Genomic DNA, 25328 nt, shown 5'->3' with positions numbered 1-25328 from the left:
GTCATCTCCTGTTCCAGGCCGTCCTGTTCGAAGTCGCCCAGGCGGTCGTGCCGCTGGTTCGTGACCGACCCTGTGGCAGAGACCAGCCATTGACGCCATACCACCAGCGCCGCACGCGAGCGCCAACGGTCTGGCCGCTCAGCTGGGCGTTGCGGTTCCAGAACTGCCAGCCGCAGACGGCCAGGTTGTAGAGCAGGCCCTGGGTGAAGGGCATGACCATCTGGTCGCGCGCCGTGATCAGGGCCACCTTCCACCAGCGATCTGCCCGGGCCACGCTGTGCAGGTAGCTCTGCTCGAATCGAAGATCGGGGAGAGCTGGCAGCTGGTGGCCGAACCGTCCGCCGTGGTGCGGTTTCCACGGCCGGATCGCGCTGTAGCTGTACGGGAGCAGGTCGTCGTCGTCCGCCGCCCGTCTCTTTTCGTCGTCGCCTTCGAGATCCAGATCGAGATCGACGTCCAGGTCCAAATCATCCAGGTCTTCCAGCACGACGGCCTCTTTCCGGTCGGCTGCCGTCGATGGCGCCGCGTCCAGCAGGACCGACGGGTTCGGGCGCATGTGCGCCGTCTGGATCGTCTCGGCCAGCTGCAGCGGAATGGATGTCGCCATGGCGGTGGTGCTGGTGTGCGCGCGCGTGTCTGCGTGGACGGCGTGTCTGTCTGGACTGTGTGCCTGTCTTCTGTCTGGAAGAACAGGTTGGTTGTCTGAACGTCATATGGTCCGTGCGCCAGGCTCAGCCGCCACGAGTGGCTCAGCTCAGCGCAGACCACCGACAGCAGATAGGGCTTCGTCGCCCGCCTCACAGGCCTCTACCCACTGGAACTCGACGCTCCAACGACGTCCTCTGGCTTTCTGGCTTTGCCTTTTTCCGGGAAAATAGTAAGAAATAAAAAATTTCACGGGCCAGGAAACCCCGCGTACGAATAAAATAATACTACAATAAGAACACCAGCACAAACCCACTTTGGCCGTCTTTCGCCCTCCCAAAAGTCAAAGGGAAAATTGTGCTGCCTTCTCTCTTCATTCCACGAAGCCAGAACAGCAAGCACCCGCAGCCGCTCGCGCACAGAACCACAGCCACACTGTTTTGCTTTTTCCCTTCTGTCTTCCTTCATTCGCCCTTTCTTGATTCCCCCCCCACATCTTCGTCAAGATGAGCGACCCGAACTCCAACGAGGCGGAGAAGAATGTGCGTTCCCCCCGCTTATGCTTGTGGCTCCAGCATGCTGACCCGGAGGCGGCAGATTGAGATATGGAAGGTCAAGAAGCTGATCAAGCGTCTTGAGGCCGCCCGTGGCAACGGCACCAGCATGATCTCCCTCATCATTCGTACGTCTGCCCTGCATCTTCACCTTCGCTGCCCGACCAGAAATGGAAGCGCGTCAACTGACACTGTCGGGCTCTAGCTCCCAAGGACCAGGTGTCCCGCATTGCCAAGATGCTGGCTGAAGAATACGTACGTGCTATCCGGGACGCATGCGGTCGCAAAAGGAAATGAACGGGAAAAACAGTCAGGCTGACAGCTCGTGTTCGCTTCATTTAGGGTACGGCATCCAACATTAAGTCCCGCGTCAACCGGCAGTCGGTCCTCTCGGCCATCACGTCGACGCAGCAGCGGCTCAAGCTTTACAACAAGGTGCCGCCCAATGGGCTGGTGGTGTACTGCGGCGAAATTCTGACATCTGAGGGCAAGGAACGCAAGGTCAACATCGACTTTGAGCCGTTCAAGCCCATCAATACGTCACTCTACCTCTGCGACAACAAGTTTCACACCGAGGCGCTGGCTGAGCTGCTCGAGTCCGACCAGAAGTTTGGCTTCATCATCATGGACGGCAACGGCGCGCTCTTCGGCACGCTGAGCGGCAACACGCGCGAGGTGGTGCACAAGTTCTCGGTCGACCTGCCCAAGAAGCACGGCCGTGGTGGTCAGTCGGCCCTGCGTTTTGCGCGTCTGCGTGACGAGAAGCGCCACAATTACGTGCGCAAGGTGGCCGAGCTGGCCGTGCAGAACTTCATCACCAACGACAAGGTCAACGTCGGCGGCCTCATCCTGGCCGGTTCGGCCGACTTCAAGAACGACCTGAACGTGTCGGACATGTTTGACAACCGGCTGGCCGTCAAGGTGATCAAGGTCGTCGACGTGTCGTATGGCGGCGAGAACGGCTTCAACCAGGCGATCGAGCTGTCGTCCGAGACCCTGGGCAACGTCAAGTTTGTGCAGGAGAAGAAGCTGATCGGCAAGTACTTTGAGGAGATCAGCCAGGACACCGGCCGCATGTGCTACGGCATCGACGACACCCTCAAGGCTTTGGAGCTGGGCGCTGTCGAGACGCTGATCGTGTTTGAGAACCTCGAGATCACCCGCTGGGTGCTCAAGTCCAGCCAGGGCAGCGAGATCGTGCTTCACACCACCAAGACGAGGGACAACAAGGAGCTCGAAGACCGCACCAAGTTTCTGGACAAGGATACCGGCCAGGAGATGGACGTCGTCACGCAAGAGTCGTTCCTCGAGTGGATAGCAGAGCACTACAAGGACTTTGGTACCGCGCTGGAGTTTGTGTCCGACCGTTCGACCGAGGGCAATCAGTTCGTCAAGGGCTTTGGTGGCATTGGCGGCCTGCTGCGGTACAAAGTCAACTTTGAGCAGTTGGCCGAGGTGGATGACGACGATGACTACTATGATGGTGGGTTTCTTTACTCCTTTTCTCCTTTTCTCTCTCTCTCTACTCATCGCTGACCAACAGATTGACAAATTGATTCCCTCGTTGATGACGGGGGACTATCGACTCAAATGACACCGTCGAAGGAGCAAGCGCCTGCTGCTGGCCATCAATCGTCGCCGTACGGACCCGACCGGAAGGCCGGCGCTCCGCCAGCCGCCCAGCGCCGGCTGGGGTCCGGAGTTCCCGCCGCCGCGGCGCCTTGGGGTAGCCATCTCAGCTACCAGGTGACGCGACCCAGCCCGCTTCGTTCCATGACGACGGCAACTTGAATTTGAGTCTGCACGACGGTGAGGGTGAGTGTGTCCCGAATCGCACCTTTTTGGTTGCTGCCTCTGGTCTGACAACAGAGATAGATACCCCTGTGAGCATCGCTTTGACGTTGGTTGGGGGGAAACCTGTTAGATTGAAGATTGGCCTGTGAAGAGTGCGGAGGATATGGGGAAAAAGCGGGAGAGAATAAAAGCGGAGGAGATGGGGAAATCTGGCAAAGGCGGTCTGGTGATTCCACAACTGATGTCTCTTAGGGCAGAGCCGGGCAATTGTATGCCGCCGTACTGAGCATATCGTATTGTCGGCCAGTCCGCTAAATGATGTTTCCCTGTCTAGACTGAATAATCTTTCTCGCCCAAGCTATGCACATGAAACGCGGGGAACATGAGTGCTGAAAGTAACGATCCACCAGGGCAGTTATCCACAGTGCGGTGTATTTCTCCGTACTGTTATTCTAAGTCATAGTTGCCGTAGAGAAATATTCTCTAGCACTTTCATCATATAAAAACCGGTGCCCAGTGCCGACGGATTCAGCAGCCATGGACACCGAACAGGGACATGGACCGGTGCCGCAGTCGCAAGGCAAGCATCCGGCAGTGGCCTTTCTGGGGCCGGTCTCGTCATACACGCACCAGGTTCGTTGTTTGTAAGCAGAGACAGAAGCCGAGATTCATGCTGACCAGCGCTTCCAGGCAGCCAAATCTGTGTTTCCGGGCGACGAGTGGGAGCTGCTGCCGGTGGCGACGATCAAGGGTGAGCTAGACGAGCGGTCTGAGCGGGTGTCACGGGGGGAAGGGCTAACCGGCCGGACGGACAGACGTGTTTGAGGCGGTGCGACTCGGGCGGGCAGCGTTTGGAGTGACACCTTTCGAGAACTCGACGCATGGGCCGGTGACGTTTACGCTGGCAGCGCTGGCCGACCGCGACGGCGCGTATGGGTCGCTGACGGTGTGCGACGAGGTGTATCTGGCCGTGCATCACTACCTTTTGGGACGACGACAGAAGCCGGCTGTCGAGGACGAGAAGAACGAGAAGAGCCAAGAGGACCGAAAGGGCGTTCCGCTGGCACGGCTGGACCACATCGCGCGGCTGTACTCGCATCCGCAGGGCTTCGGCCAGACGACGGCGTTTGTGCGGGCGCACCTGGCACCTGGCGTAGAGACGATCGATGCAAGCTCGACGAGTCGAGCAGCCGAGCTGGCAGCAGCCGATCCGACAGGCACGAGCGCAGCCATCTCGAGCGCGCTGGCGGCCGAGACCACCGGACTAGACGTGCTGGCACGGTGCATCGAAGACCGGGCCGACAACACGACGCGCTTCTATGTGTTGGGGATGAAGGGAGCGACGGAAACGAAGATCCAGAAGACCCAGAAAAAGACGATCCAAGACCAGTCCAAGTCGCTCGTCTCGTTCACGGTGCCGCATCGCAGCCCGGGCGCGCTAGCCGACGCGCTCGACTGCTTTCGCCGCGCCGGGCTCAACTTGACTAGCATTAACAGCCTGCCTAGCTTGGTCCAGCCGTTCCAGTACCTCTTCTTTGTCGAATTTGCGGCAGACCGGCCAGCCGACAAAACAGACGATGATCCGGACCAGCGCATCCGGCAGGCCCTGGCCGGACTCGCCGATGTGGCCGAGACCTGGCGGCTGCTGGGCACGTGGACGAAGCGAGATTGACTGCAGTAGGCCCGGAGGGACGGGTGCTTGGCAGCGTAGATCGAGGATGTCTGTAAACAGAGTAATGAGCATGAAATAGACAAAAAAGACAGTCTTTCCCACAGTCAAGAGGGCGTAGCAGAGGACAGCGAAAGGAGCTGGCCGTCCACAGACGCGCCTTCCCGTTCGGGCGATATTAATGCATGTCATGTGAGGAGAACAACTTCCCCACCTAAATCTAAGAACAATCGACATCAACGAGAGCAGCAAACAAAACTGCATCTCTGCTCCTCTGCTTCTGGCAGACATTGAATGCTGACCGTCGACCGTTGACAGCCATGCGTTGCACCAAGTTTCTACCTGCCGCCGCTGCTGTCCCGATGGCCCAGCTGCTCCGGCCGGCAGCCGCCTCCAGGCCTCGGCTGAAGGCCGGCCTTTTGCTGCCGTTCCGACATCATCGCGGCCTCTTATACGGAGCCGCTGTCGACATCGAGGCCTTGCGCGCATCCATGGCTGCCCGTCCGGCCAAAGCTATCTACGATGTGCTGTCACCTGTGCCGTCTCACCTGCTCAACATCAGCCTGTCGGACTACATTCCCCCGGAGTGTGGTGCCGTCCGGTTTCCTCTTTCTTCCTCTTCCTCTTCCTCTTCATTTTCACCTTCATCTTCATCTTTTTCTCCATCTTTTTCTCCTTCGTCTTCTCCTTCTTCTGCTTCTTCCTCTCCTCTCGCTTCTCTCCCCCCCTCCAATGACCCCTTCATCCTTCCCACCGCCCCCTCAATTCTCCCCCATGGCCACCATCTCGTCCACTTTCCTCTCCAAAAGCCCCCCTCCCTTCTAATGCCCGACGGTACCGACCCTGGTCAGTCGCCCGGCTCACCTTTTGACCGCCGCATGTGGGCCGGCGGCTCTGTTCGCTTTGACGGCTTTGAGAGCCTCGTTCTCGACGGCCGTCGCGCCGTCTGCGTCGAGCGTCTCGGCCACATCAAGGCTAGTGGGTCTCCCGGCGCCGAAAAGATCTTTGTTGATGTTTGGCGTCGCTACGGCCTCGTCGATCCTGCTGCTGCCGATCCTGAGGCCGCTGTTGAGGCCAGCCCTGCCGTCGAGGAGCGTCGCACCCTCGTCTTCATCCGCGATGTCCTCCTGCCGCCATCCTCTGCTACATCTTCTTCCCGGCCGCCGTCACGTGTCGTCAAACGTAAGCCTTGTCTCTTTGCTCGCCTACATCCTGCTGACATTTTGCTGATATCATGCATTTAGTCCCCTTTGAGCCTGACTATGCCTTCTCTCTCACTCCCTCGGCCACCCTGCTCTTCCACTTTAGCGCCCTCACCTACAATGCCCATGCCATCCACCTCAACCCTCAGTACTGCCGCGAGGTCGAGGGCCATCGCAACCTGCTCTTCCACGGCCCCCTATCCCTAGTTCTTATGCTGTCCATCTTGCGCTCCCAGCTTTCTGATCCTGCCGCCATCAAGAGCCTAGAGTATCGCAATCTCGCTCCTCTCTACGCCGATGAGCCTCTTCGCGTCTGCATCCGCAAGAATAACCATGGATCTGCCACTGATACCAACAGATGGGATGTCTGGGTTGAAGGCCCTGAAGGCGGCCTGGCCGTTCGGGGATCGGCCATAACTGCGTAAATCAAACCGCCTCCGACTTCTTCAATATAACAACAACTTTTGCATGAAAAATAATTCTTGTTCTGGTTACCCGTGTAAGATGGCTGTCGGTCCAGTATGTAGAATCCTTCAGAAATCCGATAGATCAACGCCGCTCTCCTCAAGACTGGTAGACATGTCCTTGTCCCATATCCTATATCCCGTACCCCACTCATTATCCCGTGATCCCACCCACCCAATTCCCGATCCCAGTATCATTCGCCTTCTAAAGCCTTAGAACCCAAACCCTGCCAACAGATCGGTACAACACCCGGTACCGGCCCTCAATCTGCTCTCAGACTTGTCATGTCCGTCCACAAACAACGTATCCTGGACTGCTGTCCAGCGTGAAGCTTTCCAGAATTCTTGTCACATCTGGCTCCGAGAAAAATGCCTTTTCAATGAAATCAGCCGCCGCCGAACTGCTCTCTGTCGCTTCGTTCGGCGCTGCCCCCGGCGTTACCGCAAGACTCCATCCAGCATTGCTTCCTTCAGTCGGACTGTGGAGAACCTCGTCGTCATGCGAAATTTTGTAGGGCTTCTCGACCGTTCCGGGTCCAGCACTCAGGGCAGAGCTGAGCAGCGACGGCCGAGGCAATGTCGCCTCCTGAGCCGTTGGTGCCGACGCCAACAAGTTCCCCAACTGTCTGTCTGTCTGCGTCGGATTTTGAACCTGCCTTTCGTTCTGTGCCTCGTCCTGAATCGCGCTTGCATAAGGAATCCCCTCCGGCATTATGAGCTGTAGACTTGGCCAGCCACCGGTCCCTCCAGTATCAGTCGCCTCGTCCAACTCCAATATGCAGCCCGTGGCGTGTTCCAGGTTTGCCCTGTTCCGTGACGTGTATGACAGTATCTCTGCTGTAGACGCTTCAATTTCTTCGCAGAGCATCGCTCTTTGGTTTTCCAGTGCCGTGTCCGGTACAGACTTTTTCTGCTTTGACGTCGATGGATGTGCTGCTGGTGCCGGCATGTCCTTGAGGCACGCCCTCAGAACCTGCTCTACTTCGTCCGGCGCAATGGCGTACATCAGAAGAGTATTGTTTCCTTCTAGGCTCTTCGTCATGAAGCGCTGACTGGTGAGATTGAACCCGTTATCACCACAGTCCAGATATCGAAGTGTCGAATTGTTCTGAATCAGCTCGCCCAATATCCCCGTACTGTCATGGAGGTTCTGGTTCCGGATTCTCAGATGCGTGAGCGTCTTATTGTTTGATAGTCCTCGCAGGGCTCGTCCAGCGCCTTTGCCCAACTGCCCGTCATCCAGCTTGCCGCAGAACCCCGACAAGTCCAGATAGCGAACCGACTGATTCTCTCTAAAGAAACTCTCCAGCACCGAGCACGTCTGGTCGCTGCATGTGTCGTCCGTCGTAGGCATTGGCGCCGAACCGACGAGGCTCAGGTAGTCGATGTAACGGTTGGTCGTAAGCGCCCGGATCAGGTCAATGTAGTTTTCCTCCTCCTGGAACTCGACCATGTCCATGTGCAGACCGAAGCGGCCCCCCCAGCACTGCTCTAGTGCTTGGATAAACCCCGCAATGCCGACCTCGAGAGGATTGCTGTTGAGATAGAGATGGACGCCGTACAGGCCCCCCATAGCACTAAATATACGGCCTGCACTGTCACCTGTTATTCCACAGTTATTCAGGACCACCTTCCGGAGCGAGCAGTTGTAGTAGTCCATCTGCTGGTTGTCCTGCCCCATCTGGCACGCAGACAAGTCGGTCATAAATTTCCCCAGTGCGTTCATTGAGTTCTCGTTCAGCTATTGCATAGTTAGTCTCCGGGCAAACTTGGTCCTGTTCCTGGCGAAGAGCTGATAGCCCTCCTGGCTGAACGCACCTTGAAGTTTGAAATATCTAGATGTTCAAGCCGGCTGAGTCGGTTGAGCGATGCCAATGGTAGAAGCTCGCCCTCGAAAGAGCCCACAAGACTTCCTGAAAGGTTCAAGTGTCTTAAGTTGTCAACAGTGTCCATTAATGACTGTGCCATAGGCGCTGGAACTCGTCCGAAGTTGTGCGATATATCCAGCTCCTGAAGCGTCCATGCAGACTGAGAGAGTGCCTGGAACAGGGTCTTCATAGCTTTTTCGGATAAGCTGCACTGAGAGACATCCAGGGCCTCGATGCCCACAGCTTCATGTGATGGCATCACTCTAGTTTCGATCCGGTCGCCGGCGCTAGGTGAGATATATGTCACTATTATCACCATCAGTAAAGCGTTCAGCGCAAACAATATACCGCGTATAAAGAGAGACTTGAAATTTACCGAGACTGTCAATATCGACATCTCCAAGTGCACAGCCTCGGAGAATAAGGCGGTTGCATCGCGTGAGGCCAGCAGCTAGCAGGTTCAGTATCGGGACTAAAAACTGAACACTTCGCTGAGCGTCGTTGCCCTGATTGACGCCATGCAAACAATTTGTAAAGTCGATTTGCCTAATTTTCCCAGAGGCAAATGCCAGGGCGTGAAACTCCTGGTGCATCAAGCTGGCTTTTTGCACCAGTGCCGACTCATTTGTAGTGAGGCAGACACCTGTGGGGGTTAGTGTCAGCCAGGCTGTCAGGAAGCATCGTGATGTGAGAAGCTTACCATAACGGCTCATATATGCAATGTTAGCCGTCCGAGTGCTGTCGTACCTGTCCAATAGACTGGAGAGGTCAACGTCACGGAAGGAGATTGCCTTGAAGTAATCGTTGTAGCGCAACGCCCTCAAAACAGCAAGGAGCTGAAGGTCTGTATATTTGACGCCTTTCGAGGACGGAAGCACACGGAACTCGGGGGACACTGTAGTCCGCCAGCTGATCTCCCAATCCACAGGATCGCATCGGTACCCGGCGCAAAAGGCCGTGAGAGTGCGCTGAAAGCCGCCAAAGTCCTCCCCTGCCGCAATCTGCTGGTAAATAGGCAAGCCCTTGACGTGGAACACTTCTTGCGTCTGCCATGGTGTTGGCCATGCCGGCTTGAGAAACTTGTCGGCTTTCGTTAAGGTCAATATGATCCGACGGTATTGGTGGCTTGCTAGCTCTAGCAATATGGGGTGCTTGAACGGGTCGCGAAATCGCATGGAAAATCGCTCATCGCGTGGTGCCCAGTCAGCGTGGAATGACTCGAGCGTGACGAGACCACATGTCTGGTACCTCACTTCGAGAGCAGATGACTGGGTGATGGAGGCTCGGCCAATCTCGATCATGTAGCACAGGTTGACGCCAATAGCAAGGTAGTGAGAATGAGCTCCTTCTTGCTGTCCCTTCTTTGGCTTGTCATCACCCTTTGTCCGATGGCGCTCAGGAGCATTTCGATAGGCGACCGGGAAGATTTCTGGCTCGCTCGACGTGCATGTGGGCTCTTCCACTTTGAAGATTCTCCGGATGCAGTCTTCAACTTCACAGCCAACGCGAAACGCGTCCGGCTGGTCGTGCCGTTTGGCTTTCACAGAGTGGACCAGATGATCCAGAAGCGCCTCTCTCGCCCGTTCGTCGTTGAAGAAAAGTCGAACACTGGAGGTCGCAATAGCCGGATAGGATAGCCTCCAGCAGATCTCGATACCGGACGGGCCGCGACCTCTGTCCCCTCGGAACATGGAGATCACTGCATGAAGAGAGATCACATGTAGCGGGTCTGCTGGCGGCAGCATGGAAGTAAATGTTAGGACTGGGTTGCCGTCGGAAGTAGAAGTATCGGCATCGGCCATGTGTGGGAAAGCAGCAAACGCGTCAGAACCGGTTCCAAACACAAGAATGTAGTCAGCAGTTGTGACTAGATACCCGGCTCTGATCCGGGAAGTTTGCGGGTCTGCGTAGTCAAGGGGAGTGTGCTTCTCGACAGCCTGAACCCTCCAGTCGATAAAGTTGCTGGAAGAGCTGCCACTCATGGTGGTCGATGCTCTGGACAGGCGGCTGAATGCATCCGAGCCGGCAGAGCCCCGACGACCCAGAAACTCGTGACCTGATGGCACACGTTTGTGAGACTTGCGGAGGACATTTCGTGAAAAGAACGGGCGCTGTGGTGAAGTCGAGCTCGGCGAATCGGGACGGGCGGCCGAGGGGTGAGAAGAGGAGGTCGAGCCCCGGCTGAGAGAGCGGAGAGCTTTGGGCATGTGAGACTGGAAGAAGTTGCTGTGACCGCTGTCGACAGAGCTTGCGGGAGAACTTGTCGTGGGGGTGGAGGTAGAAGTGGCGCTGGCTTGCAGCTTATAGCGATTGAGGGTAGCACTGGAAAAGGATTTGGAGATAGTAGGTGTGGTGGAGGCGGAGGAAGGCTGCTCCAGCAGCTGTGACCGGTTTCGCCTTAGCATGTCCATCTTGGGCATGTGGTGTTCGCCCGACGGGTGTCCGCGCGTGTGGCCCATCGACTCGACTCCGGCTCGTCAAAGATGAATGCAGCCGACAGAAGCGAAGTGTCGTGTTGACGGTAGATGGCCTTGGACAGGGCCAGTTAGCAACGGCGCGGTCGGTGTACTGTGTATGCGGTGTGATGCTAGAAGAAAAGATGTCGCCGGGGAAAAGAGATAATTTTTACACTTCATGCCCAAAGATGCATGGCAACGGCCACTTTAAAGAGAAGAGGGGAAGAGTGCGGAAAACAAACAGGAGGAAAGCCGTTGATCTCACCCAAATGCGGCCGACACTCGGACGAGAAGGCTGTCGAGTGGTTACTCGACGTGCTCCCACGACGACAGCATGAACGGATGAACAGGATACGGTTGCAAAGCTGTTCGCGGGCAGATTTCGCTCAGCTGGCGTGCGTTTCTTTCTTTTGTCCAGGTACTTTTTTCCTTCCTTTTTCTGGCTGCTCTCTTTGTCCGGTTCGAGTCAATGTCTCAGCTCCAAATTGGCACGCCTAGGTCGTTTACAAGCAAAAGGCAGAAGCCCGAATGAAGGCGACCAGGACAAGAGGCAGAAGAGGGCAGAAATAGAAGATTCGATCCTAAGATCAGACGATGGAAGGCATACAGCAGGATAAGAGCGGGCAGTTCGGGCGAGGAAAGCATGACCCAGCCAGCTTGGGGGGCATGTGATTTTGCCTGTTTCGACTTAGCTTGTGCGGACTCCCCATGGACTGAAATGAAGGGAATGGCTTCAGCATCGATAATAATAATTTGGTATGTGTATCGCAGGAAGGCAATCTTGGGTGAACTGATAATACGAGTACGAGCTATTGCGACCAGGCCGCGCGAGCAAAGCTGCATTTTCCCTGTAAGCGTACGTTTAGCTGGGCACAAAGTGGGCAAGTGGGTTTGGAGATCTCCAACCGGTTTTTGAGTGGTGTACATACATAGTAGTGTAGGAGCGATGATGTTATCAAGCCTTCCCGGCGGGGCATTGGCCAATGAGATCGGCTTGGAAGAGGGGATCGGTATGGCTGACTGATGGCCACGGCCAATCAGGCAACCAGCTGGAAGCTCGTCGTGCACGCCAAAGAGCAGCCGATTCCGTCGTGATTGCTTCTTCCCAAGCTTCGTGGGGGCACCTGTGGACTAGTGCAAATATTTTCCCGGGCTCCTGCTTCGTGTGCTTATTAGAGGACCTCTGTGCAATGCTTCGACACTGCAAGGCTCCGTAGAGGAGTCTGTACATAGTACTCCGTATCTTGCCGAGGGACGATGTGCACGTCTTGGCCGTGCATCCATGGCAATGCGGCGCACTCGTATGCAAGATACATAGTAATAGGGTGTATTCATCAGAACGGGCAGTCGGTATCTTACGAGTAGCGTCCGATTGACAGTGGAGCTAGCGACAACGTCAGCTGAAAATGTGCGTACTCCGTAGACATTCCTTGGCGCCACAGGCGGACGAAACCCTTGCGACGCGGCCTAAAAACATTTTTTTTCCCGCGTCTTCTCATCTCGCCAACCCCGTCAAAACTAGTAATGGTGAATATGTAAAAGTTTTGTCAGTCTGTAAAATCGATAGAACAGAAATGCGACCGCTGGAAATGCTGTTATAAGAATGTGCTCTGAATACGAGCTCTCTGGTGGAACCACGACAAGTGGATTAACAGCCGACATAAACAGCGATACTGTACGATACAAAGAGAAACCGGGCCTGACTGCGATCTTCCCGGATGGTTCCCAGAAACCATTGCTCGTATTGAGCGAACATGTTTCTGGTTGGGCCACATCTGGTCTAGTTGTGCACGATCTGGTGTCGGTTGGGGCATGCGTCATAATCAGACACAAGGCTCCTTCTTATCGCTGCTAAGATACATAAGATACTATTATTCCGTATGTTATGTATGTATTATTACATAGTGGCCCACAACAAAGAGCTCAGAAGGCGGTTACATAAGAAACCCTCTCAGCCAGTGGGTGTGCTACAAGATACTGCAGCGGATCGTCGAAACACGGTGAGTTTCAGAAACGGCAGCTGGGGTGTTTCCGCCAATCATCGTCTCCGGCGAGCGCCTCTTCAAGCTATCCTTTCCGACACCTCCAGGCCAAACCCCGAAAGATGCTGCAATAAGATTCGGATTAGTCCTCCACACCATCTCACATTCGCTGGTCATTTGCCGTCGTCTTCCCCTCTCTTGGCTACGAGTGAAAGTGTCTTATCATCGCTGTACATAGGACGTACGACGTGCGTACTGAAGGCATGTGGGCTGCGATGGCACGTCGCTTTTTTTCATCCCCCCCCCACCAGAGCGCCATTCGTCGCCTGGCAGCTACCAGTGCGATGATTGACGCGTCTTTGTTGCATCCATGTGATGTGCTTGGATGGCTTGTCTCGTCACAAAGACGGCGCCTTTCGTATCGCTCTGCCCTGCCCTCCCTTTGTCCCGCCTGCCCAGTAAGCCTGGCTGTTTCTGCATCCCGGCGGCAAGAGAGACGATGGATGAGAGCGGATATGACGAGGTGCTTGCAAGGGCGTTTCATAATACGCCGGTGGCAAACTAGTTGGGCAGGAAGGGAAACAGACAGGTTTTGTGGCCCGTGCCCGCTGCACGTTTCACACCAGCTGCCGCCCGGCTCTAGCTGAGGGGCAGTCTCCTGTAATAATTTCCCGCTGCTGCAGGTCGCCTTCAACATTCAGGGCACAGTCCACTAAACTATGCTAACAGCACAGGGTACCTGGGACTAGAAAAGAGCTCTGCCTGTATTTTAGGATACCTAGTATGGAGTAGTACGCCGTAGCAACAGGCGTACAGAGTAAAAATAGAAGGAAACAGCCTCACAACGGCCATTTCTCCACCACCCCTTTCACGAGCAATCTTGGCTCTTTCCCCTGCGGGACACACATCGCCATTTGCATCCGTCGTTCTTGCTGTTCCCGTGTAATGCCGTCTCCTGTCTCATTTTTTCTTGCTTATGTTCACTGCTCTATCGCCCCTGTAAGACTTTCCCGACTCTCCCGACGCTCCTCTCTTGCGTCTGGGTTTTTGTCGCCTGCATCCCAAACATTCCTCTCTCTTCCCGCTTCGTCCCAGAAGCCCCATCTGGCTACCTACGTGTACGGCCCTATGGACTTTCCCCCCCACCTGGCTCGACTTTTCTCTCTTAAGCCCCCCTAATAATATTACTCGTCTTCCTATTTGAAACCCGGTGCGCCCACAACATCCGTGTCTCTTCCACCGACCCTTTCGTTTCCATCGGAAAAGCAGCTCCGTCTTTCTGCGCCCTCGGACCACGATCCTGTGCTACAGGCCTTACGGTCGCGCTTTTCCCTTCATTTCCCATTCTCGCGTGCGATTGGGATCTGGAGCGCCCTCATCATCAAACGTCAGCGGCATCGAATGCCCATTTTTCAAGCTTGAAAACAAGACCGCTGGCGGCCATAGCAGGACGGAGCCAAGCCCCTGCTGTTAGAGCGAACGGACTCAAATAAGAAGACAGGCATAAACGACCAAGAATACAAATCAAAGTACTGACATCATGGCGATGCTGGCGTCCAAATCTCCTTTCCCGCCGTCTCTCGGTGGCCAGACGTCATCCCCGTCTCTCATAGCAACGGCTCCTGTACCCTCTATTGCCTATGCCCCCACGCGGCGTGCACCTGCAGTCCCGACTACCTCGAGCCAGTCCTTTGCCAGCCCGACGGACTCGGAGTTTTCCGACGCAGACAGCCCCGATGCCGTGAAGAACTGGGATGAGGACCGGGTGTGTGAGTATCTGCGGACCGTCAAATGCGGCGAGTATGAGAAGATCTTCCGGAAAAACAACATCAACGGCGAGAATTTGCTGGAGATGGACAAGGATGTGCTCAAGGAAATGGGCATCGACAAAGTCGGCGACCGTGTCCGCCTGTTTCTCAGCATAAAGAAGCTGCGCACCAAGACGTATGCCAACCAGAAGAAGCGGAATAGGGTAAGGATTGCTCGACTTCTTCGGGTTCTAAGGCTCTCTTGCTTACACAAGCCACCAGGAATCTTTTGGTGGGCTCGACATTCAGTATGTCCCATCGGCCGGGTCTCCCCGACCGCTCAACTCTTCCAGCATGAGAAACGCCATGTCGGCGTCCTCTGTGAACAAAAGATACTCCCGCCAGATTGATCTGTCCTCGATGGCATTCGACAGTTCCTCCACAAGACCGAGCTCTCCGATGAACAGTGCTGAGCACGTTCGATCTGCTCGGGCCAGATACCCGGCCGGTGCCCCGGGCTACCCCGGCGCAGCATCGGCCCCAGTGTCTGGCCGGTTTCCGACATCCCCGCCAGATACGCAGACTGTTCGGCTGACGGCCGCTCACACCCGGAACAACTCTAGCATGGACGGTTCTCTGATGGCCGCTTTGCCGCAGAACCAGGATGTCATCCGTGTCATCTCGACGGGCGGCGTAACAAAGGTTGTCAAGATCGCCGACTGCAAGACTTGCGAGGAGGTCATGCGTGTGACCCTGCGCAAGTTTGCCCTGCGTGAGGACCACGAGCGGAACTACTGTTTCTGGGTGTTGGCCGGCATCGATCCAGACCCAGGCCAGTGCATCCGGCTCAGCGACACGGAACTGTGGCGCATAATCAAGGACCAGAAGCGGCCTGAGAGAAACCGCCTGATTCTGCGCCGGGTTCCCGCTGGGGAGCCTGGGAAGTCCGAGCTGGACCGGGCAGCGGCCATCGCCATGGAGGAGAAGCAGCAAAACATCAGCCAGAGCTACAAGTCGGTCGACAAGCGCAGCCAGCTGAAGGTGCAGAAGGTGCTCGGCGAGACGTGGGACAACCTGCAGCAGATCCAGCAGCCGCCGCTTTCACCGGTCACGTACCAGGATCGTGAACGCAATGTGAGCAACGCGGCGCGGGACCTGGAGCGGCCAGCTCCGGCCGAGACGCCACGCCCGGCTGTGCGAAGGAAGGTGGCGCTGCGGCAGTTTGGAGGCCTGCGGCCTCCAAGCGAGCTCATTGCGTCCGACCTGACCACGTACTTCCCAGACCACCCACGGGAGGACATTGATCGCACGGCACGTCTGTCGATGCGGAGGTCGGCGCGACTGAGCAAGGTGAACAGCCGTCTCAGTGTGGCGAGCACGATCAGCTTCGCCTCGAGCATACAGGACGCGCCGCCCATTCCGACGATTGCCGACAGCTGGCTCAACGCCACGAGCCAGCTCGCCAAGGTGCAGTCGCGCGACCAACGCACCATGAGCCGGCTGCCACATGCATTCCGGGACTCGGTTGCGTCCTCGGTGCTCGACACGCTGCAGGAAGAACAGTCTCCGCTGGAGCCCAACCGCAAGTCGTATGTCTCGTACGCAGACAGCGGGTCGGACTCGGCCGCAGTCAGCGTGACCGACCCCGACGGCAATCTGGTGCGGCACAGCTTCTACGACGACACGGGCGCCAGCGTGTCCGGGTCTGGCTCGCTAGCAGAAGTCAGCCAGGCGCTGGACGAAGACGGCGAGGGGGCAGACGAGGAGCTGCAAAGCTTCCTGGCCGGCGAGTCATGGGACGAGAGCAAGTGGATGAAGGGAGCACTGATCGGCCAAGGCTCGTTCGGTTGCGTCTATCTGGCTTTGCATGCGGTGACGGGCGAGCTGCTCGCCGTCAAGCAGGTGGAAATGCCGTCTCCCGGTGCAAACAGCCAGACGGATGCTCGCAAGAAGAGCATGATCGACGCGCTGAAGCGCGAGATCAGCCTGCTGCGGGAGCTGCGCCACTCCAACATTGTACAGTATCTAGGCTGTGGTTCCTCGTCCGAGTATCTCAACATTTTTCTCGAGTATGTGGCCGGTGGCTCGGTGCAGACGATGCTCAATTCGTATGGCGCATTGCCAGAGCCACTGGTGCGCAGCTTTGTGCGGCAGATCCTGCAAGGCCTGTCGTACCTGCACAACCGCGACATCATTCACCGCGACATCAAGGGCGCCAACATCCTCGTGGACAACAAGGGCACGATCAAGATTTCCGATTTTGGTATCTCCAAGAAGCTGGAGGCCACCAACATTCTGAATGGGGCCAACAACAACAAGCACCGGCCATCGCTGCAGGGCTCCGTGTTCTGGATGGCGCCCGAGGTGGTCAAGCAGACGAGCTACACGCGCAAGGCAGACATCTGGTCGCTGGGCTGTCTCGTTGTGGAGATGATGACGGGCACGCACCCGTTCCCCGACTGCACGCAGCTGCAGGCGATCTTCAAGATTGGTGGAAGCAAGGCTGCCCCGACGATTCCGGATCATGCCAGCGAGGAGGGTCAGCTGTTCCTCAGCCAGACGTTTGAGATCGACCACAACAAACGGCCCAGTGCGGACGACTTGCTAGTAAGCCCTTTCTTGGAGCCCATCACATGAGATGGATGGGCATCTAGTCGGCTGTGGCTGCAGCTTGGTTTTTTTCTTGCTCTCATTTCTATTCTATTTTTATTTTCTTCTTTTCTTTCACTCTTTTTGGCTTTACTCTGCATCTTCATGAACGAGACACGAAATTAGGGGATGATCGTCCACGAGCATGTGCGGGGAGTTGGAGTCGGATACGCACGATATACAGACACGTTCACAATACTACATGCATGGAGATATAGATATAGGGTGGTTGGGGCAGAAACAGTCAGTTCAGAAGGATGATGGAGGATGGCTGTTTGTAATACTTGAGGTGGCTTGGAGAAGGGAAGGATCTGCTGTGCATCACATCTTCCTCGTATTTCAATTCTTGCCTTGGACACGAAACAAGACTGGAAGCTTGTTGGCTAAATCCTATTACATTTTATGACATTTTGCCATTGCTGCCTGTTTCTTGTTGCAAGCTGCAATAGATGAATTTTCGCTAAATTCGACAGGAAAGAAATACAGCCAACGATGACTTTGTGTAGACCAAATGCTTTTTAGGTACAAAAGTGCCAATGCTATTTATATCCCCATATCCCCAACCCCTTGTTTCGGTGCCATCATTTCGCATAAATGTAATTTCAAACGCCATCGAGCTCGCCAGGAGGTATATCGTTCTCATCCCCAAATCTGATGCAATATTATTCAATGCCAGTCTACAGAGACCATCCAGCCATGACAGATGCTGCAACGACAAAGACAGCCAAAGCGGCAGGTGTACCGGGGAAGGATGGCACCGCAGCAGACTTAGCGGTGTTGCTGTTACCGAGGATGACGAGTCCCTGGGTGGCCGAGACAGGGTTGGCGACAGCGGTAGCGTCGGGCACGCCGGTAGTGCCGGCGGCGATCTCGAGCACATTGGTGGAGGTAGCGTTGAAGCTGGTTTGGGCCAGAGAGATCTGGTTGTTGCTGAGGTCGTAGACGACGTAGGCCGAGCGCAGAAAGGTGTCACCCAAGACGTTGGTGCTGCTGCCGGCCGGAGCGACGCCAAAGAGGCAGGCGTCCTGGCCGTTTTGGAATTGAGGCCGCTTGCCGCTGGTGGTGAATAGGTCGAGCACGAGCTCGTCCATGCCGACGGCGATGTGGAGACCGGAAAAGGAAAAGGTGAGGCTGGTGTTGGAGCGGGCCAGCGAACACTCGACGTAGGCAGCACCTTCGGACGAGTCGTACGTGGCGCCGACGCGGTTGTAGAGAGTCTCGACCGTGTTGTCGGGCAGGTAAGTCAGCGACGAGCCCGAGTCCAGCAGCACGGCCAGGGCCAAGTCGTCGGCGAGTGTGGCCGAGCCCAGCTGCAGGCCGGTCAGAGTGACGAGGAACTCGGAAAAGTCGCCGGCCTGCTTCTGCACAGGCAGCGTCTGCAGCTGGCCGACGTACTGGCCCGTGTCGACGCCGCCAAAGAGGATGCTGCCGGTGTTGGCGTCCAGGTCGTTGAGCCAGAGGCTGTAGGCGTTGCTCGCAATCTGGCCGTCGGCCATCAGCTGTGCGGGCAGGTTGTTGTAGGCCTGTCGGCCAGCACGGCCCACCTGCACCTCGTTGGCCGCATAGCCGATGCCCAGGACGCCTTGCGACGACGAGCTGGCATAGCCGATGCCGAACTGCAGCCGCGCCAGCGTCGCGTTATCGCCAAAGCTGATCGTGTCGGCCACGTAGTCTCCGCTGGCACCCGAGCCGTCCACGTACGAGATGTTGAAGTAGCTGCCGACGTATTCGTACGTGGACGAGCTGTTGGCCGTGTATGTGCCCGCATACGAGCATGGCTTTGTCCGCGACTGGCACAACGTCGAGCTGGGCGTGTTCACCCACAGGTCACTGCTGCCCGTGTCGATGTGCAGACGCAGGGACTGTGGCGGTGTGCCCAGGGTTGCGTTGATAAAGTATAGCGTCTCCTCGTTGGCCAGTCCGGCCGCTACTGCGCCACGGCGACGGAGACGGTCACGCTGGATCGGGTTGGCCACGTGTCTGCGCTCCGTCGTCATGCCGACAACACGGGCAGCAGTGCCGTCTCGCCGGTGCTGGAGCGACAGACTGAGGGCGAGCTTGACCCAAATTGAGGCCGCGATGGCCAGTGCCGCCGCTTTCATCGTGTTCGGGGAGGGAGTGGGAAGGCGGAGAGGAGCAGAAACACAGGAGCCTCACAGAGGCAGTTTAGATGGTGGAGAGACAGAAGAAGGACGGGAAAAACGAAAAGAAAGAAAGGCCGTTGTATAGGAGGCAATGTATCCATATGGTGGCATCTGCCAAGGCTGGGCGAAATGAAATGAAAGCCAAGAATCTTGGAGCCCAGCCGGACGATCATGCAGTCTGGGCAGAATCCTCGTGGCCGTGCAGAAGCCCTGGCCAGCCACCGCATCCTGCAACGGCAGCTGTGAGAGAAGTCTCACAGGAGGAGGCTCAGACGCAGGCCAGGAGCAGCTGATGGGCCAAGACCCCATAAACTGCCAAGACCTGGGCATTTGCTGGGCGCCTGTGCCAACAGCCTTGGCCCCAGCTTGGCCCGGGCGGTGTTTCGCACTTGAGGCTGGAGGAAAAGGAGTCGGCAAATCGGCACCTGAAACCGAAACGGCCAGAATGACCCCTTGTGACAGATGCGATCTTCTGTCCGTCCATTTTCCCCGCCGGCTGTCGCATCTGACACAGGCCCGGCTGCTGCAACCGTCTAGGACGCAGTGCTCCGTGTCCGCCTCGGCCGTCACCTCGTGGCATTGTGGTGGACAAGTAAGAGATGAACTGTACGAAGTAAGATGTGATGTACGGAGTACAGAGCAAGAGATGTATTATACGTTGCTGACTAATCAACATTTGGGTCGTGCCTGCCCTCGGAACAGCTTCGTTCATTTCCACAATGTGCATCGTATATTGTACTTCTTCCACGTGATTCATTACTGCAGCTAACAAGACGAAACCGCTGTGCAAAACACCAATTGCACTCCTACAATGCCCATTCGTTCTTGTTCTCGTCCGCGCGGATAAAAGGCTCGTCAATCTTCTTGATGGCAAAGTCACTGCAAAGGATGCTGCAACAAGAGTCAGCACACGTCTCAGGTGAACACAGCATCCAAGTAGCTTACCAGGCGGATGCAACGAGCGCGTCGAGCTCTGCAACCATGGCGTCCTTCTTCAGCCCGCTGACAAAGCCCTTGGTGATCTGCACCTGCAGCTCCTTAATCTTCCGGCTGGCCGCCAGGCTCGACTGCTCCAGCACGCGACGGCCGAGACAGTCCGAGTGGAAGGCGTGCTGACACGGAAAGACAAAGAACTGGCGGCTCAGCAGCGGCAACCCGCACACCGAGCACTTCTCACCCGGCTCGACAATGGCATATCGATGGTCTAGCGCGGCAATGTCGCCCTTGATGTTGGCTGCCGTCTGGCTGCTGTCGTCCATCTCCTTCTTCAGACCCTCGATCTCGCGACTGTAGTCCTCCAACGCGGCGCAGATCTCCTCCTTAAAGTCGTCAATCACGACAAAGTCGGGGAAGAACGGGATCAGGTCCTCGATCTTCAGCAGGTCGCAGCGCTTGAGGAAGTCGATGGCCGTCTTGATGCTGCTGTTGGACTGCTGCGATATCACCTTGCGCGCTACCGCCAGCCACAGCCGCTTGCGCAACGCCGTGTTGCCCATCGGCCGGTCTGCCACCACCGCTGCCAGTTCGATGGCGTCGTGCGAGAGCGCCAGGTCCACCGCCTGCACGTACTGCCCCATGTTCGTGTAGATGTGCACGCACGAGAGCACCCGTCGGTACTGGATGCACAGCCGCAGCGCAAAATCCGCATCGAAGCGCGGATCGTCGCCCTGCGACTCAAGATACGACAGTAGGGCCGTCTCGTCTGCCGATGGGTGTGCCGCGTAGATTGCCACCATCGTATTGTGCACCGCTGCATCGGCCGAGTGTAGCTGGTTGACCACGTACTGCAGGTACCGGATCGCCTGGTTCTGTGCCAGCGGGCCCTTGTAGTGCTCGTCGTATTCGAGCAGCGCCGGGATGATGCTTCGCGGCTTGACCCCGCCGCCCTGCCGCATCAATACGTCCACCAGGTCTGTGGCCACGTGCATCATGAGCACGCTGCTGTACCGGTAGAAGGCCTCGGCATCCGTCTGTCGCTTCAGCACGTTCAGCGCCTCGGCCCACTTCTCGCGCTGCACCCAGTACGCGAGCACGTAGTGGTAGTCATTGATCGTGTTGGCAAAGAACAGCAACTCCTCTTCGCGCCCGTGGCTGCTGATGATGTCGTACACCGTTTTGCGGTCCAGGTCGGCCTTGTTCCGCACCACGAACGACTGGTACTCGTCTCGCACCGTCCTCAGCTGGTCGCGCGTCTCTGCCGGCGTCCGTGTCGCCGACAGCTCCGCCCTGGTCGTGATCGAGTCGTCCAACGAGTTTAGCTTGGCCATAAAGATCTCCACGAGCCAGCTGGCTATCATCATCCGCTGCATGATGGCCGTCTTCTTGTACGTCCCCAGCTTGGTCAGGAGGTACTTGCGCAGCGCATCTGGCTGGTTCCGGTCGATCAGCGCAAGCGCCACGTCTTCGAACGGCTTGCTGCTCTTCCCGTAGATCCCCGACGCCTCGTCGAACATGCCCTTTCCCATGAGATAGTCTCCCGAAGCCGTGGCCACAGCGTCTCGCTGGGCTGCCGAATGGGCGTACTGCATGGCCGCGTCAAACTGTTGCAGCTGCAGCATGATCTTCCACACGTCGCGGTCCTCGTCGCGGACTACCACTTCAAAAATCTCCTGCGACGTGAAGAGCCAGAACGTGCTTTTCTGCAGGTCCACGCACAGCCCGATCGCTTTGTCGCCTTGGTCGAGGATGGCCTGGTCATACACGACCGTACCCGTCAGCCGGTTGGCAGCGACAACGCGGCTGCCGACAATGCCGATGACGTGCCATTGCGTCAAGGCAATTGCCTCTATCGCTTCAGGACCTCCCCGCTTCCGCCCCCAGCTGGACGTGTCGGGAAGGGACGTCGCCAGTTGTGTCCTGGGGATCAGCTTCGACTCTGCAAACACCATGGACCCCAGCTCGGGCTTGGTCGGTGCCACGAGGAGCTTGCCATGGTACACGCCCTGAGCTGACAGCCAAGCAAAGGCACGGTCGGGAACTGCTTCTTCGTACGGCCTGCTGGCCTCGGGATCGGGGGAAACCACGAGCGCAGAGGGAGAGAGCGAAGAGGACGCGGGCGCCGGACTTGGTGTCGAAGCAGAGGACGCCACAGAGCCGCTACCGCCAGAGGGCGTGGCACTCTCGTGAATGACCGGCTGCTCGGCGTCAAACAGTCTGGTGTAGATCGATGCGCCGCCCTCTTGGGCACGGCCGATCTTGCCAGCCCAGTGAAGCAGCCGTGATGGAGTGCTGACGAGAACGCGGCGATACTGGTCCGTTCGGGCAGGCAGGGCATCTACCCAGAGCCCCGTGATGGGACCATCCGACAGGTGGGCCAGGTTCTTCAAGTACTTGTCCTCCTTGCGGTAGAATTCGGTGGACGTCTCGAGGTACGTCTCGTATATGTTGCCATCGGCCGCACCGATGAGAATCTCGCGCGTGGACGATGTCGGCAGCGACGGGTTCCACGCAATGCTCTGGACAGAAATGCCACGCAGGCGGGCTAGCTGGCGCGGCTGGCGCGATTGAGAATGGAGGTAGTAACTTTCGCCCAGTGCCGTACAGATGATGAGGTGGGAAGCTGTCGGGTCGAGAAACATGCGCTGGATCACCCCGACCTCGGACGGGCGCTTTGGAAGATCGATGTCTGAGATGGAGTTAGAAGGATGACCAGAGGCCTGAGACGCCGGAAACACTCACCGTCAATGTCCTCGGGCCGGTTCAGGTCGATGCGGAGGATGCGCCCATTGGAAAGAGCGAGGACGAGGACGTTGTTGGCCACCTGGGCGGCAACAAAAGAGGCGGCGATGGAGAACTGCAGCTGGACGCGCTGGACGTCAAAAATAGGCAGAGAACTATCATCTTCAATCTCTGCAGCGGCCGCAAAGCCGCTCGACGGGTCCAAAGCCATTTGCAATCACCAGATCACATCGCCATCCGCAAGAGATGAAGGAACGACGGGGTGAAGTTGAAGCTTTGGGAGTCAGATTATTACGTAAGGCACGTGCAGCAGTTCCAGACATGGGGCGGTGAAGAGCGGCCTTATGGTGCATAAATGGCACAAATAGTGTATATATAATTCGTTGCACTACCACAACGCTAAAAGGGGTATCTAAGAAAGAAACAGAAGAATGCATAGGTTCGGAGAGGACGCCGTTTCCAGCGGATGCTATATGAACATGAAAGATATGCAGCAATGAGAACAAAACATATGGGACAGAAGCAAAAGACAAGTAAAGCTTGTTGGTATAGATGAACGTGGATGCTCTTGGCTCTAAAACATATGCGATAAAGTGGCGAAGCGGATCAGCCGTTAATGGTGCTCTCGTCCGCGCTGTTTTCAGCCGAGCTGAAATTGCTATACTCGGCTGTGGTTGCCATGGGACCCGAGAAGGGGAGGTCTGGCGGGCTGGGCTTCCGCGCCGTCAGGATGCGCAGGCAGACCCGGGGCGTGTTGTTGGCATCCAGATTGAGGGCATGGCTTTTGATTTCCTCGCAAACCTTCTCGCAGGCGCTAAACGCACGAGCTGGCTCCCAGCCCAGGTGCTTTGTAAGGAGGCGCAGCGACGTAGCTTCGACGCCATGCAGGCAGGAGATGAGCCACAGCTTGCTGATGGCATCGTTGAGTGGGTTGAGCGGTATGGCGCGCTCGGATATTCGGATATCGACAAACCCAGCGCGGCGCAGTCTTTCGGGGCTCATGTGATGGATACCACGTCGGCGACCAGCCTGGATCGATGCCTCGTCGACAGCCCGGAAGAATGTGTGGATCTGTGCATTGGGCGGGAAGAAGGTGAAGAAGGCATTCTCGCTTGTGTGGTCATGGAAGTCGAGGATTTCAATGTGGCCGCCGGGCTTCAAGCACGCAAACGCCTGGCAGTAGATGAAATCCCAGTCGGAAAACGCGCCAGCCATGTCCCTCAGGTGGACTAGGTCGACAGAATCGTCGGGGCGCATCCAGTCGATCTGTCGAGCACTATTAGCCGGGATATGCCGGGCGGTGCCCTTCTCACGTCTCCACTCACCTCGCAGTCGTCGACCTCGAAAAACACATTGTGTGGGACAGCTGTCGGCTGGATGGCCGAGATGTCGACGCCCACAACTTCGCAGTGAGGATAGGCCTCGCCCATGCCAATAGCCCATTCGCCCGTGCCGGTGCCAACGTCCAGGATGTAGCGCGGGTTGTGTAGCCGGATGGAGGTCAGCTCGAAATCAAAGATGTTGAGAAAGACCTGATGCACAACACGGAGACGATCCTGCTCAAGGTCATCATTGGGGAAAAAGCAGTCGCCACAATACCGACGGCCGTTTTCGATCACGTAGTCTAGATCCTCGACATAGAGTGAGCGAGAAGAATTTCTGAAGATTGCAACGGTCAGCCAACTTTTCGGCCAGGACTCCATAGGAGCATCACTTACATCGTCGCGGAGTCAAAACGCCCCACCTGGTATCGGGTCGGTATGATGGGATATTGGCTGGCGGCATAGATCGACCCGGTCTCGTTTAGATCGTCATCCACCTCCAGCACGGTCCCCATCAGGCCTGGATCGGGTTCGAGTGGCGACATGGCGTCCAGGTCGGCAAACTCGTGCTCGCCCATGTTGCGACCAGGCTGTGAGACAGCAGTTACAGTCGATTGCCCTCCGTGGTCACACTCTTCGTCGCCGCCACCACCATCAGTTGTATGTTCATCTGCACTGGCAGGCCCGTTGCTAGAGCCGGCTTGCATTCTCTTCGATCCAAGTAGCGGGCTGCTTCTATAAGCGCAAGCGCAAGTGCCACTGGCTTGTTCGTGGCTGCCAGAGCGTCGTCGGCGCTGCCCCCATCACCAAAAGCTTTAAAGTATTTGGTGTAGGGGTTTGGGAGCTGTTTTTAGCCGTGACGCAATTGGTCGGGCGCACAGCAGACAAGGCAGGCTGCCCGAATCACGTTCGTCTGTGGAGGGCAGCAAACGGAGCAGAGTACATGGAGCGGACCTCTACTATGTAGGAAAGGGAGAAGAAACGAGAGCCAGGGGGGGTATGAGTTAGTCAGGGGAGAGGGGAGGTTAAATACACAAGATACATAATAGCAGTAAAAAGGGTTCGGCAGGGATTGGCCGGGACAACGTACATACGACGTACGAGTATGTACAGGAAGAATCTTACAAATAGACCAACAGGACGGAGTACCAGC

The 25328-nt window shown here is 56.8% G+C and overlaps 9 protein-coding genes across 9 annotated transcripts; 4 read left to right on the top strand and 5 right to left on the bottom strand.

The window, feature by feature from the left end:
• Position 1: 1 nt before the first annotated feature.
• Positions 2-607, bottom strand: CMQ_2847 (duf1770 domain containing protein; the record flags this gene model as incomplete). Its single annotated transcript, XM_014316925.1, has 1 exon — positions 2-607. One exon carries the CDS (start codon positions 605-607, stop codon positions 2-4), a length of 606 nt encoding a protein of 201 aa, XP_014172400.1.
• A 544-nt stretch (positions 608-1151) lies between these two features.
• On the top strand, positions 1152-2990 carry CMQ_2639 (eukaryotic peptide chain release factor subunit 1; the record flags this gene model as incomplete). Its single annotated transcript, XM_014316717.1, has 5 exons — positions 1152-1187; positions 1243-1327; positions 1405-1454; positions 1542-2682; positions 2812-2990. 5 exons carry the CDS (start codon positions 1152-1154, stop codon positions 2988-2990), a joined length of 1491 nt encoding a protein of 496 aa, XP_014172192.1.
• A 540-nt stretch (positions 2991-3530) lies between these two features.
• On the top strand, positions 3531-4665 carry CMQ_2531 (chorismate mutase prephenate dehydratase; the record flags this gene model as incomplete). The annotated part of the gene is made up of 3 exons (XM_014316609.1): positions 3531-3626; positions 3684-3744; positions 3809-4665. The coding sequence occupies 3 exons, from the start codon at positions 3531-3533 to the stop codon at positions 4663-4665; spliced, it is 1014 nt and encodes a 337-aa protein (XP_014172084.1).
• A 317-nt stretch (positions 4666-4982) lies between these two features.
• On the top strand, positions 4983-6289 carry CMQ_2971 (uncharacterized protein; the record flags this gene model as incomplete). Its single annotated transcript, XM_014317049.1, has 3 exons — positions 4983-5258; positions 5514-5844; positions 5907-6289. The coding sequence occupies 3 exons, from the start codon at positions 4983-4985 to the stop codon at positions 6287-6289; spliced, it is 990 nt and encodes a 329-aa protein (XP_014172524.1).
• A 322-nt stretch (positions 6290-6611) lies between these two features.
• Positions 6612-10655, bottom strand: CMQ_2678 (leucine rich repeat domain containing protein; the record flags this gene model as incomplete). The annotated part of the gene is made up of 4 exons (XM_014316756.1): positions 6612-8069; positions 8147-8502; positions 8573-8839; positions 8897-10655. The coding sequence occupies 4 exons, from the start codon at positions 10653-10655 to the stop codon at positions 6612-6614; spliced, it is 3840 nt and encodes a 1279-aa protein (XP_014172231.1).
• A 3519-nt stretch (positions 10656-14174) lies between these two features.
• On the top strand, positions 14175-17019 carry CMQ_2857 (map kinase kinase kinase; the record flags this gene model as incomplete). The annotated part of the gene is made up of 2 exons (XM_014316935.1): positions 14175-14606; positions 14665-17019. The coding sequence occupies 2 exons, from the start codon at positions 14175-14177 to the stop codon at positions 17017-17019; spliced, it is 2787 nt and encodes a 928-aa protein (XP_014172410.1).
• A 689-nt stretch (positions 17020-17708) lies between these two features.
• Positions 17709-19133, bottom strand: CMQ_2598 (aspartic-type endopeptidase; the record flags this gene model as incomplete). Its single annotated transcript, XM_014316676.1, has 1 exon — positions 17709-19133. The coding sequence occupies one exon, from the start codon at positions 19131-19133 to the stop codon at positions 17709-17711; it is 1425 nt and encodes a 474-aa protein (XP_014172151.1).
• An 848-nt stretch (positions 19134-19981) lies between these two features.
• Positions 19982-23064, bottom strand: CMQ_2926 (vacuolar protein sorting protein; the record flags this gene model as incomplete). The annotated part of the gene is made up of 3 exons (XM_014317004.1): positions 19982-20066; positions 20121-22800; positions 22854-23064. 3 exons carry the CDS (start codon positions 23062-23064, stop codon positions 19982-19984), a joined length of 2976 nt encoding a protein of 991 aa, XP_014172479.1.
• A 395-nt stretch (positions 23065-23459) lies between these two features.
• CMQ_3214 (methyltransferase type 12) lies at positions 23460-24882 on the bottom strand (the record flags this gene model as incomplete). Its single annotated transcript, XM_014317292.1, has 3 exons — positions 23460-24119; positions 24179-24512; positions 24572-24882. The coding sequence occupies 3 exons, from the start codon at positions 24880-24882 to the stop codon at positions 23460-23462; spliced, it is 1305 nt and encodes a 434-aa protein (XP_014172767.1).
• Positions 24883-25328: the final 446 nt, after the last annotated feature.

This window comes from Grosmannia clavigera (genome assembly GCF_000143105.1).
Source record: "Grosmannia clavigera kw1407 unplaced genomic scaffold GCSC_144, whole genome shotgun sequence".
NCBI classification, from domain to species: domain Eukaryota; kingdom Fungi; phylum Ascomycota; class Sordariomycetes; order Ophiostomatales; family Ophiostomataceae; genus Leptographium; species Leptographium clavigerum.
Note: the sequence above shows the minus strand (reverse complement) of the source record. Positions and strands in the feature narration are given on the sequence as shown.